At 48.7% G+C, this 13,764-nt stretch overlaps 1 protein-coding gene across 5 annotated transcripts in view; it reads right to left on the reverse strand.

The window, feature by feature from the left end:
- Nucleotides 1–249: 249 nt before the first annotated feature.
- The window catches only part of EML1 (EMAP like 1), a 141,394-nt gene continuing 127,879 nt past the window's right edge, over nt 250–13,764 (reverse strand). For 4 of the 5 annotated variants that reach the window (XM_060095652.1, XM_060095656.1, XM_060095654.1 and 1 more), the window contains 5 exons: nt 5,442–5,539; nt 5,243–5,330; nt 3,786–3,881; nt 2,395–2,525; nt 250–1,828 (listed from right to left, as the gene is read on the reverse strand). In XM_060095652.1, coding sequence (XP_059951635.1) covers nt 1,703–1,828; nt 2,395–2,525; nt 3,786–3,881; nt 5,243–5,330; nt 5,442–5,539 — 539 coding nt within the window. In that variant the 3' untranslated portion in view covers nt 250–1,702. The remainder of the gene's footprint in view (nt 1,829–2,394; nt 2,526–3,785; nt 3,882–5,242; nt 5,331–5,441; nt 5,540–13,764) is intronic. The other variant, XM_060095653.1, reaches the window with a different exon arrangement.

The raw sequence follows: 13,764 nt of genomic DNA on the forward strand, positions 1-13,764 counted from the left end.
TGGCCTAGTGGTTAGGATTCTGGCCTTTCACTGCTGTGCCCTGGGTTCAATCCCTGGTCAGGGAACTGAGATCCCACAAGCCACGTGGGGTGGCCAAAACCAACAACAACAACAAAAAGCTGAATTCTTTATAGTTATCTAATCTGATGAATGCTTACACACCATAGGCAAACTGCTGTTTTATCTGCAAATGACCCAGGTGAGAAAAAAAAATCTGGATATGAAACAGAATATAGTGTGAATCATATCTAATTTTAAATATTTTAATTTATATACTTTCATGATTATAGGTCAATAAGAAATCCACTTTTCAGATTTTATTTCATTATAGAATATATTTGATAAGGATACATACAAACAGAATCATCTTTAATACATATTGTTTACTGGTGCCCGGCATTTCCGCAGCAGGCTGGAGATGTAATAAAAAATGCTTCCCAATGTTCAGCTTCATCGGCCACTCTAAACAACCAGTGCTGTAGAGTTGATGGTTCAGTTCATTTACTTGCCTAGAACAAGTAAAAATCTTAACATTCGTCTTTAAGTCTGTTTATTACTCTTCTATTTTAAAATCTGAGATACATTCCCCAATGTAAACAATAAATTTCAATCTGCCACACAATTGAAATGGATAAGGCCTTCTCTGTTTTACTCATCAGAGCGCAATCTTTTTTCATAGCGTAATAAGCCGTCCATGCACAAAAGACAGGAAAAGAAGCTGCCCTTAGTACCTGGTGGAGCCTTCCAGACTTCTCCCCGCTGCAGGTGTATGGTACACTAGAGAGAGATCTTTTTGACTTGGTCTACTTGGTCTTAAAATACAAATATACAATGTCCGTAAGCATTAAAATAGTAAAGCCTAGCCTTACGTATTCATTATGAATTACTAAAATCCTATACAAGTACAATACCATATCATGCCAATTAATATACAGAGGAAGGTGGCTAGTTGTCTCCACCATTCACCAAGGGCCTGTGAACAGGGAACAGAGGGGATGTGATTCGTGTAGGCGTTAAGTGGCTGACTGCATATGGTCAGGCAGACAGTCTAGCTGGAACTCCGAAATGCCTGGGTACCCTGCTGCAATAGTTAAGTTAATCTGGAGTAGAATCTGCTTAACACAAGAAGAATCTGACCCCTTTCTCACCAGCCTCCCAGAGGGAGAACTGAATGAAACCTTAGAAAATGTTAACCAAATAAAGTCTTATTTGCATTTCCTGATTCAGTTGTGCAAATCAGTTATCCATTCTCTTCTCCAACGACTTATCCTTTTAGGATCAGTTAATCAACAGCGATCATGATTCAGTACCTCGTTATCATAAATATGTGACTTAGCAACCTCCATGGTGAAATAGTAAAGCCTATATACAATCTTTGAAAAGGCATTCTGTGACCGTTTTTGAAGAGTTCATAGAAAAGTTATGAAGGATACACCAGTCACTTCTCGATGACACCGTAATGTAAACCTTGGCATCTTTTTTATATTAAGTGTTTTATATATTGTACAACAAAAGAGAGACCTGAATGGCTGACCTGCTGTGATGCTCACCGATCCACTAAGCTAAGGTAACCAGTAAAGGGCGTAATTTTCCTGAGGTTTGTGAGAACTCTTCAAACAAAGCAGAAATCACAGTGACCGAGCGAGCGAGACTCGAGTCTGTACCTCCTGGCCCGTTCTGCTCCCCCGGGGTCTTGCTGGGACTAAATGACCCGCCACTGCATGATGCTTGTGTCTTTGCCGCCAGTGGAGATGAGGTGGCTGTCGTCACAGAGGAAATCGACGTTGGTGACGTGACTGCTGTGCCCGCTGTACACGTGGCTGGGAGCCTGGGGGAGAATGACATGGAGGGAGCTGAACGCAAAGCCATCGAGGCGGGGCTGGAAGTGCTGGACGTCTACATTCGTGCCAAACCACATGGAGCCCCTGTACATTGAGAATCTGGTCTGCAGGGGACGGATGCGGGCAGGGAGAAGTTCAACCCCAGAGGCTGCACCAGGCACAAGCCGGCCCAAAGGAGGGAGGACCGGATGCAGGGGTGGAGGGGAGGGTCTTCTAGGAGGAGGGTCAGGTCTGGGAAGAACGAAGAAGGGTGTTCCAGGCACTGGTGTGGGCTCGGCTCAGCAGGGCTGGAGCAGAGGGAGCCGTGGTGGACAGCAGAGGGGGGCGGCCCACGAAGTGCAGAGGCGGACAAGCCAGCACCACGTGGGGGGGCGGGGTTCTTCCTGGAGGGCAGTGGAGGGGGGCCTGAAGTGCTCTGGGGCAGCCGAATGACGGTCACCCCTGCATTTGTGACTGGTGTCATCACTCACAGCACCTTTCTATTCAATTACCAACAGGCCAGGCGGTAAGTGTGCCCCGTGGGGTAAGGCTAGAGAAGAAGATGCGCCTTTACCCTGAACTGCGAGCAGGGGTAGGAGAAGAGGTGCACTTTGCCAAAGTCATCACCGGTTGACAGGAGTTTTTTCCCGTGGGCCCGACAGGCGGCATTGATGTCGGTTCCGTCCGAGCCTTCTGGCCACACTCCTAAAACAAAGACCCCAGACAGAGCACTGGAAATACCGGGACACAGGGCCACACTGTGTGGGGACTGGCCATCGAACTCTCACGAAAATAGAAATGTCCCAGATTTAGAGACCAGGCCCAAGGAACGCTTCGTCTCAGATCATCTCCCTGCAGGCTGTTCCGGGAAACCCTCACTGCGTATACTGTTCTGCTGCATGAGAGTCGCAGTGACAGGCCTTTGGGGCTTCCACCTCTTTCAGGCCCCTTCTTGACGCTACAGCAGAAAGCAGGCCAGAATCCCTGGTTCTAGACATGATGGCTTTCTTTATTCCCAAAGCATCTGATGGGAAGCTGACTAGTTCTAAGCCTGCAGTTTCCTAACTTTTCTTTTTTGGGGGTAACTCTTTACATATGAGAGGCCCTCCAAAGGGCTTTTTAACTCTGGGACTGCCTGTGTGTTTCAGGCGTTCCTTGGTGTCAGCCCTTCATGGCTGCCGTCTGCCTGGTGGCACTGGGCAGGTGGGGTGTCTGCTCACTGTGGGCTGGGTGATGCAGCAGCTCTGACTCCACAGCCCTGTGCCCAGGTGGGCCTGGGGTGTGGTCTGGGGGATGGGATCTCCTGACCATTGTTTCAGGAAACCCTGTTGGTCCCAATAACTTTGGATATGAGAGAGCTGCATGCACATCATTTTCTTAACAGGCAGATCTAGAGTAAACCCAGGGCGTCCTAGCATTCAACACCAGAAGATGGTAAAACGCCAGCCCTAAGGGGACTTGTGAACTTCTGGCCAATTTACTGACTTACGGTCATACATAAAGAGATTATAAGTACTGCCTTTTCTTTTTTATTCTACTAAATTGTGGCAATTTATTTTAGACCATTTATAAACATATTCCTAATCTAAACTTTGAAGGAGGTGAAAAATTTAGTTTAAGGGCCCAAAAGATACAATCACTCTAACAAATGGTAAATAAACTGATCGGGTACCATCTGGTCCATTTATCGAGGATGCTTGGCACTACCTCACATAGCATTCTAGAGAATTATCTCAGGACCCACTTCATACGAGAGAAGAGGGTTCTGGTTCCTCTCGCCTGGCCATAGCTGGGCAAGCCCTGGCCCTTCCCCAGGGCTGCGGGGAGTGTGTCCTGTGTCCTGTGGGGCCCACAGGGTAGCAGAGCAGTTTGAAGCTGACCAAGAGATTTCATTACTATTAGAAAGTCATTCTAAAAGTAGATACATCCTATGTTTGAACAGAATGAAAGGTGCAGAAACCTTACCAAAGACGTGGAATCCCAAAGTGCAGGTGTATGTGGCCCATTCAATGTCTCTCGTAGTTTCCACACTTACGACTTGCTTACAAGCAGAGGGAATCCCTGGAAAGGCAAATGCAGGTCTGGTGACGTCAGTGCCAAAGCCCTCTCTCCTTCTCGGGCAAGGCTGGGCCCTCGGAGCCAGGCCCCATCGGCTACAGAGCCCTCTGGGAGGGGGACACCATCCACCTCCCAGCTCCGCAGGGACCGTGCTCACTGCCCAAGGCCCAGGGCCTCAGTGGGGACCCCTCTTCTTCCGTTTCTTCTCATCTCCTTCTCTGGGTCTGTTTCTTTGACCACCTCTGGTTCTGAGGCCCCTGTCTGCTCACTGTTCCCCTGGATACAACTCCACCCCCTGCTGTCAGGCTCCCTAGCCCTCTCCCAACATACACTTGGACACACACACACACACACACACACACACACACTCACACTCACTCTCTCTCTCTCTCTCTCTCTCTCTCTCTCTCTCTCCCTCTCCCTCCCTTCAGCTCCGAGTTAGGAATGGAAGCTTACGGAAACCAGTTATACCAAGTACCTGTGGCGTTGCAGGTGATTTCTTTGTTCCCGTTAAACTCTCACTAGTGGAGTATGAGACCATGTCTGAGAAGATTCTAGACCCATGGCCTGTCCCTGAAAACCATCCCCCACGTCTGCCCCACATCAGGCAGGGCCTTCTGTCCCGCCGGAGGGAGGCCCCTTTGCTCTACCGCCAGCAGCCCTGCCCAGGCCTGCTCCTCAACAAGGGGGGGCCACCTCCCCACCCACTGGCCCTTGATGCCTGTGGCCTTGTATCTGAGATGATATTTCCTCTTCCTTAAAATGGGACAAGCCAGAAAATGCTGTGGGTCACCTGAGAGCCTGTGGGCGAAGCACACTGCACTTGCTGGTACCTTCCACTGGGGCAGAGACCAGGCCCTCCTCTGCCCTGGGACCCTGCACTTGGCACGCGGCGGGTGCTTGCCAGATGCTGGAGGAAGCAGCGCACGGCACGTAGCACGCGCTCGGCAAGTGCAGCCTTCATCGTTCACGCCTCCCCTGCGCGGCCCTGCCGGGGCTCAGACCTGGCCGGGAGGGGCTGAGGGAGGAGGAGGGGCCCAGGGGGCTGCTGGGTCTCTGCCCGTGAGGGTGATGCCTTCACGAGGGGCCATCCCTCTCGCCAGGACAGCTCTGACCCACTCTCTCTGCTTCTCCCTGCAGGGCCCCGCCTTCTCCTCCTGGGGGCCCGAACCCCAAGTATCTCAGTGCCAAGATGGGGGTGTCCAGCCCAACTCCTGTACTGTGCAGAGGAGGGGCCCAGGCCCAGAGACGCCATCATGTGTCCAAGTTGTATGGGGTGTGGGTTTTTGCAGGAGGCCCCATTTGGTCTCAGAGTGAAGGTTCTACGTGATCTGTACCCAGACCACACCTGGGGAACCACTCACAGTAAAGGATTTCATAGTCTCCGGAATTCGACACGAGGAATTGTGAGTTTACAGACCAGTCCAGGTGAGTGATGAAGCTGGAATGACCCTGGGAGAGAACACACTGGGTGAGTTTCACTTGCCTTATAGATTCCCACCCACACTGTCGTGACGTGACAAATAACTGCACAGACCCATGAGGAGTGACCAGCACGCTCACCGAGCACTTGCCGACCCGTGCGTACTTCCTCCCGTTGTCACTGACTCCGTATATGTAGATGCAGTTGTCATGGGAGCCTATTGCTAAGAAATTCCCATCTGCAAAAACACGCGGGATTACGTTTCAGTTGTTAAGAATAAACATTTTATCAATTACAAGCGATAATGCTAGTGGCCATTACAGAGTTAGAGAAAACAGCCACGAATTATTTCAAAGAGACAAAATTTGCTTTTAAATCAATCCTATACCACTTCCAAAGCTATCTTTTGAAAATCCACATCTGATCAGATTCTGCCCCTTAAAAAACCTTCCCTGGCTGTCCCCACTGCTGAAGGATCAAGACTCAGGTCCTCAGTGGGGCTCCCAAGGCCCTCCAGGATGTGGCCGCATCATTCCTCACTGAACAGACCGGGTTCTCTCAGGCCTCTGGCACACTTCCTCCTGCCCCCCCAACCTGGAAAGCCCTCCCCTCACCTCTGTGCACACTGCCCCCTCCCCCGCCTAGAAAGCCCTCCCCCTCACCTCTGTGCACAGAGCGCCCCCCCATCCCCCCCATTCCCCCCCCCGCGCCCCGCCTGGAAGGCCCTCCCCCTCACCTCTGTGCACACTGCCCCCTCCCCCAACCTGGAGGGCCCTCTCCCCTCACCTCTGTGCACACAGCGCCCCCCCATCCTCCCCCCGCCCCGCCCGTAAGGCCCTTCCTGCTGCTTTTCCAGTGGGCCATCAGTTAGCATCTCCTTTACCCAGGTTTCTGGCATCAGGAAAGCTTAAGGAATCGGGCCGTGATGCTCATGTAGAAACACAAGGGAAGGAGCTCACTGTAATGTAAAAGCAGAGCAGTCCCTGTCGCTGGCAGATGAACCTGCCAAGTGTGAAGCCAAAGTGGGGAGGCCCAGGATGTACTGGGACGGAAGCGGGGCCTGAGAGACTAATCTGGAGGAGGTTAGACCTTCCTGGGGCCAGGAACCGGAAGGAAGGAGAAAGGAAACACGTGGGGGGCGGACAACCTGCACCCAGAATGGAGCCTAGAGAAGGGGGGGTCTCCGCCCATGAGCTCGGGGACAGCAAAGGTGTCCCTCCTCTCACTGAGCGCCAGTTCCTCCATCCACGAAGCATGGCACCTTCTCATCGAAATTCAGAGGATTCCCTTGGACAATGTCTGTAAAGGTCCTAGCGGTCACTGGCACATCATGAGGTCAGTAAGGGTTCTCCCCCCACCTCTTCCCCCTGGTTTTCCTTCTCGCAAGGTAGGAAGACCTACAGGAAATAGCATGGCCTGGCGCCATCAGGAAATGGTATTTTCGGAAGTCTTGTCCAATGCCTGGTCAAAATCAAGGTGTTGGCAAGTCAGAGTTAGCCTGTCCAAAGCAGGACTCGTGAGGGGGTGGGGTAAATGGGCTGAGGACTGCTGAAGCTGGGGGCGGGCCACCTTCTGCTGCTGATGGTTCTAGAGAAGGCCAGGGAGCTGCCCGGCAGACCACCTGCACTTGATCCTCCAGCTGATCAAGCCCTGACAATAATCATGATGATGACAGTAAACAGTAAATGCTAACAAGAATTACTATCAAATAATTATAAGAGTTGACATTTGTTGAGTAATTACTATGTACGAGTACTATTCTAAACTCTTCCTGTATTAACTTACTTAATCCTCATAGACCCCTGTGAGGTAGATATTATCTCCAATTTTCAGGAGAGGAAACTGAGGCATGGATGGTAAAGTAACTTGCACAAGGTCACACAGGTTTATAGAAGCTGGGATTCGAACCCAGCAGTCTGACCAGAGCCTGAGCATTTCTTTGCTAAATGCCATTGCCCCTGTGACAAAGAATAAGGGTGAAGAACAGCTGAAAATCTGATAAATGATGTACGCATCCTGGCTTGTACACTCTTTTTTTTTTAACATCTTTATTGGAGTATAATTGCTTTACAATGTGGTGTGTTAGTTTCGGCTTTATAACAAAGTGAATCAGCTATACATATACATATATCCCCATATCCCCTCCGTCTTGCGTCTCCCTCCCACCCTCCCTATCCCACCCCTCTAGGTGGTCACAAAGCACCCAGCTGATCTCCCTGTGCTATGTGGCTGCTTCCCCGCTAGCTATCTACTGACTTGTACACTCTTAAGCACAACGATCTTTAGATAAGAACCACCTTATCATTTGTTAACTCTAAAATAATGAGCTCTCGGGCTTCCCTGGTGACGCAGTGGTTGAGAGTCCGCCTGCCGATGCAGGGGACACGGGTTTGTGCCCCTGTCTGGGAAGATCCCATGTGCCGCGGAGTGGCTGGGCCCGTGAGCCGTGGCTGCTGGGCCTGCATGTCCAGAGCCTGTGCTCTGCAACGGGAGAGGCCACAACAGTGAAAGGCTCACGTACGGCAAAAAAAAAAAAAAAAAAAAAGAACTCTCCTTCATCATGGAACCATTTGTTATGATTTTGCCTCCTCCATCTTTTATGATTTTGGCCACTCTAAGTACCTCATAAGTGAAATCATACAATATTTGTCTTTTGGTGACTGGCTTATTTCACTTAGCATGATGTCAAGGTTCTTCCACGTTGTAGCATGTGTTAGGGTTTCCTTCCTTTTTAAAGCTGAATAATATTCCACTGTATATCACATTTTACTTATCCATTCATCTGTTGATGGACACCTGGATTTCCTCCATGGTTTAGTTATTGTCAATAGTGATGCTATGAACATGGGTGTACACATACCTCTTTGAGACTCTGCTTTCAATTCTTTTGGGTATGTATCCAGAAGTGGAATTGCTGGACCATATGCTAATTCTACTTTTAATTTTGTTACGAACTGCTGTGCTGTTTTCTGCAATGGCTGTACCATTTTACTCCCACCAACAGTGCACATTTCTCCACATCCTCACGCACACTTGTTGTTTTCTGTTTTTTTTTTGCGGTACACGGGCCTCTCACTATTGTGGCCTCTCCCATTGTGGAGCACAGCCTCCAGACGTGCAGGCTCAGCGGCCACGGCTCACGGGCCCAGCCACTCCGTGGCATGTGGGATCTTCCTGGACCGGGGCATGAACCCGTGTCCCCTGCATCGGCAGACGGACTCTCAACCACTGCACCACCAGGGAAGCCCCATATCTGTTTTTAAAGATGAATGAAAAATAGGATTTCACAATCTCCCTTGGCAATTCACTTCTAAGAGCCTAATGAGATTGTAATTTCTCCTTAAAATTTGAAATACAAAGTTTTCATGTAACGGTTTAAGCTCATTCATAAATATGTAGTAAAACTCTCTGCCTAATACATCAAAACCAAGCAGTTCCAGTCACTATGCTAATCAGAGGCCAAATGAAACCCAAGTGCCGCCTATTTCTCGGACCTCCAGAGTACTTTCTCATCCTGTGAACCACATCCTCTCACCCGTAAACTCTCTATGCCTCACCCCCAGCTCTCTCAGAGACTACAAAATTCCTAAACTTACTCGACTAAAAGAAGCGGGCATTTGGTCCCAGAAAAAAATCAGCTGGAGGACTGACTCATAAGAACAGAGAGCAGGGGTCTGGTCACCTGGAGGAGAAAGATAACACCATAGCCAGGTTCACTGACTGCCTCTTTACAAGGTTTGGGGATGGGCTTCCACACAGCTCATAACTAAGTCCAACAGTATTTTAGGAGCAGGGAGAATTTGTCCAGCTGTGCAAATGACAAAACTGAGGTTCAGTCACTTGCCTAAGACGACACAGCTAAGTGCGTGGCACGGCTTGACCTGGGCTGGAAGGACGAGTGAACTGTGGGCATGGGAGACAGTGCGCCAGGTGGGAGCACAGCAGGGTCTCCAGGGTAGCTGTATGGCTGCTGTGCATCTGCCCTGCTTGTCACACGGGACAGGTGATTTGGGGCTCTGCAGGAGACTGCTGCACCTGTATGGGGAGCATGCCTGGTGGAGTGCAGGCTTGGGGACGTTGTGTGGGCAGGAGAGAGGTTGGCTGGGTGGCAGGGGCTGCATCCCAGCGGGTCTCTAGTCCCACCTGGGCAGCAAAGGCGGGATTCGATGCTGGGGTGATGCAAGTGAACACCAGATTCTGATTCATTCTTATAAAAGCAGAGAAACTCCACGTCTCAATGATACTGATAAGATTAAAGAAGAGATCAGTATAATCACATGAGCAATGTATTAATCCATTGTGATCTTCCCTTTTTCATCTTCATGTTTAGGGTTTTAGATTTTTTTTTATTATTATTTTTATTTTTATTTTTTTTTGTGGTACGCGGGCCTCTCACTGCTGTGGCCTCTCCCATTGCGGAGCACAGCCTCCGGACGCGCAGGCTCAGCGGCCGTGGCTCACGGGCCCAGCCGCTCCGCGGCATGTGGGATCTTCCCGGACCGGGGCACGAACTTGTGTCCCCTGCATCGGCAGGCAGACTCCCAACCACTGCGCCACCAGGGAAGCCCTAGGGTTTTAGATTTTTAATCCAAGCTTCAACAGGTTGAAACTAGACCAGGCAGGCTAAGTATTTGCAGTTGGGCTTAACGAACATGAAATTATCTTCTTCCAATCTCCATTCTCCTTTTAAAAAATTTACAAATTTAATCCAATCCAAACTCCATTGGTCCGCTGACAAAGTGCCCTGTAAGGTTCCTGATGTGCATGTCAAGTTTGAGAACTGTCCCTACTACAGTTCTATATTTAATGAACCTATGAGGGGCCTGGCAATCGTAGTTGACTATGGTTTCAGTAAAAATTCACATAACATTAGCTTATTAGCATTAGGCCATCTTATGTAAGATATTTCATAAATGAAAACATGTAATAAAATGCGACTGAAATGGTTACCAGATGATCTATAGAAATGCTCTAGGTCTGTGGTTCTCAGGATGCCAAAGAACCCCTCCCTCCACAAGCCCATGCACTCTGGGCGACTCTAATGCACGCCAAAGGCTCGGCTTCACTGGCTCCCAGCATGCACCTGTGTCTGGGACTATCGCTCTGAACCTCCCACTTCAACCAAAGGCCACATACAGATTATCAGCCATTGAAACCTGGACCTCTCACTAGTGCCTGCGGAATTGAGAAATTATCTGAAAGATTCAGTTCTCAGCCCATACAGTTAACTTCAGGAAGCAACTGCTCACCTCTCACCCGCCCTGCACAACATAACACCAACCTTAAAGAGGATTTACAAAGCAGTCTCACTTCCACCTGAGCTCATCCTACACACCCCATCTGCAGCAGCAGGTAGGTGTCTGCTAGCGAAGAAATGTGATCATGCTGAAGTCTGGGGAAGGCATTCTGGCTTATTCATGATTTAATTTGAATTTTAGGCTAGCTAAAACAGCCTATTTGTGGCCTATCAAACATACACCGTACATCTGCTTTACTCACTAAAGAAAAGGGTGCATTGACCAGAAGTAAAGAATATCTACGTTAAAAATAAAGATTAGGGCTTCCCTGGTGGCGCAGTGGTTGAGAGTCTGCCTGCTGATGCAGGGGACGTGGGTTCGTGCCCTGGTCCGGGAAGATCCCACATGCCGCGGAGCGGCTGGGCCCGTGAGCCACGGCCCCTGAGCCTGCGCGTCCGGAGCCTGTGCTCCGCAACAGGAGAGGCCACAGCAGTGAGAGGCCCGCGTACCACACACACACAAAAATAATAAATAAAAAATAAAGACTAAATGCCTCTCTTCCTGGGATGCCAGTGCTGGTCCTCCCTCAATGATGAGATTCCTTTTCCAGGCACCAGGTGCCGTCCTGACTTGCTGTGCATGTGCTGTTCTGTTTTTCTTTTTAAACCTTGAAGAAATGTATCCCTGACTTGTTTGAAGTTCTTTGTTCTGACGCGATATAAAACTGCTGAAACCATGCTTCTCTGGAGCAGTGCCTCAGAATTATCTGAGAGGCTGTCTCCTGGGCTATGGTCCTCACTTTGGCTCAGTTCTATGCCTATTAGAGATTGGCTTATTGAATATTTCCATCTACAATGCTTGGCATAGTTGGCAGGATATCAGAAAAACCCACGTGGGGTCACCTGGAGTCTACTTTTCTCCCCCCAGCCTTTGATATTTATTTATTTATTTATTTTTGGCTGCATCGCGTTTTAGTTGAGGCACGTGGGATCTTCCGTTGTGGCGCATGGGATTCTCTCTAGTTATGGCGCGTGAGCTCCAAGGCGCATGGGCTCTGTAGTTGCAGCACGTGGGCTCTCTAGATGAGGCGTGCAAGCTCAGTAGTTGTGGCGCACGGGCTTAGTTGCCCCGCGGCATGTGGTATCTTGGTTCCCTGATCAGGGATCGAACCTGCGTCTCCTGCACTGGAAGGCGGATTCTTTACCACTGGACCACCAGGGAATTCGCTGGAGTCTACTTTGGATGGATGCTGGGTAGCAAGCATGGACCCTTTGAGCCCCAGCCCCAGCCCCCCAACTTCACAGCACTCTTGAGGTTGGTTGGTTTGGTGAGTTTTTCCTGATGTCTGGATCTTCTTGTATGAAGTGGCAGTCCATGACTTCTATTTGAGCTGTTACCTTAAGACCTGGACTCTTAAGGGGGTACCAGTACATTTCCTAGGTGAAAGGAACCTAGCGGGAAGTTCCAGGCAAGGGATCTAGATGGAGTGTTCAGGTAAGAAACCTAGAAGGAATTTCCAGGCAGGAAAGGCCTAGAAGGAACTTTGGGGTAAACTGAGTTGGTTGACTTTTTAAAAAATGTGGCTTAAAATTGGAAGGATTTGTACTGTATAATGAAATGAAACTAAAATAAATCAGGAAATTGCGCTTCTAACGCCTAACGGCTCCAAGACAGGCCAGCCACTCACTGGAACTCGGGCTGGCTTCTACAACTGTAGAAATGATCTAGCTCTAAAATGGCCAGAATGGGACTCTTTTGACATTCTAAAACTGAGTTTTGCATGTGCAATTAAAGAAAGCTGGCTCAGGCTTCCCTGGTGGCGCAGTGGTTGAGAGGTCGCCTGCCGATGCAGGGGACGCGGGTTCGTGTCCCGGTCCGGGAGGATCCCACATGCTGCAGAGCGGCTGGGCCCGTGAGCCATGGCCGCTGAGTCTGCGCATCCGGAGCCTGTGCTCTGCAACGGGAGAGGCCACAGCAGTGAGAGGCCTGCGTACCGCAAAAAAAAAAAAAAAAAAGAAAGCTGGCTTGATAAAACATTTTTTTTTCAAAATTCTGACCTGAGAGAATAAAAGTACTCCTTTTTATGCTTGAATAAAAGTATTCAAGCAAACTTGAAGGTATAACTCTTATCACGTCCTTGAAATGCAAGCACAGCCCACACTGCCTGAGACCACAGCCTTGGCTCAACTAGTATAACCTAAAACTGCAGAAAAGGGGAAATGAGACCTTTAAAAACTCAAGCAGGAAAACTCTGAGATCTCTGTCTGTCTATCTGGATGTGCGTATGTCTGTATGTACATTATAAATATAACATGTTTCTACCTCCAAATGATATTATCAAAATTAATTTGAAAAAGAGCTCTATTTAATTGACTTCGAAGTAAGTGCTTACCAATGAAATATTTCTAACTATAACAAGTAACTAACCCCTCACATTTTTTAAGTATCATATGATCCAGGATTAATCTTTAATAAATGAAAATAAGTTTAAGTTGTTGGTTTGGTTAATACAGACACGTCTTTAAGTCACCAACATTAAGTGTAATACTTTTATTATACCTAGGTTTATTGAAAGTCAATTAAGGGACTTCCCTGGTGGTGCAGTGGTAAAGAATCTGCCTTCCAATGCAGGGGACGCGGGTTCGATCCCTGGTCAGGGAATTAAGACCCCACATGCCGCGGTGCAGCTAAGCCCGTGCACCACAGCTACTGAGCTCGTGTACCTCAACTGGAGCCCGTGTGCTGCAAACTACAGAGCCCATGAGCCTTGGAGCCTGCGCGCCACTAGAGAAGAGAAAAAAAACCCCGCACACCACAACTAGAGAGAAGCCTGCGCACCACAGCGAAGAGCTGGCGCACCACAACAAAAGATCCCGAATGCCTCAACGAAGATCCTGTGTGCCGCAACTAAGACCCGACGCAGCCAGAAAAACCCCAAAAAAATCTTAAAAAAGAAGTCAATAAGCTCATGTTATCTCTGTTCCAAAACTTGTCAACAAGAAAATTAACTTGGTATGATGATGTTTTCATAAGTAGGGAAATAGAGATACATGAGATAAGAGTTTTTAGGTAAACTCTTTAAGAATAATTATGTTTTATATATAGTACGTTTACTTAAAAATAGTTCCTCCAGATTTTGGTAACTTGGAACTTTAGAGTTTTGCTAAGTTAATATAAATTATGGAAATTCATTAAATATACAGATCATTTCCAAATAAGATAAAAT

Source organism: Mesoplodon densirostris, chromosome 4 (assembly GCF_025265405.1).
Source record: "Mesoplodon densirostris isolate mMesDen1 chromosome 4, mMesDen1 primary haplotype, whole genome shotgun sequence".
NCBI classification, from domain to species: Eukaryota; Metazoa; Chordata; class Mammalia; order Artiodactyla; family Ziphiidae; genus Mesoplodon; species Mesoplodon densirostris.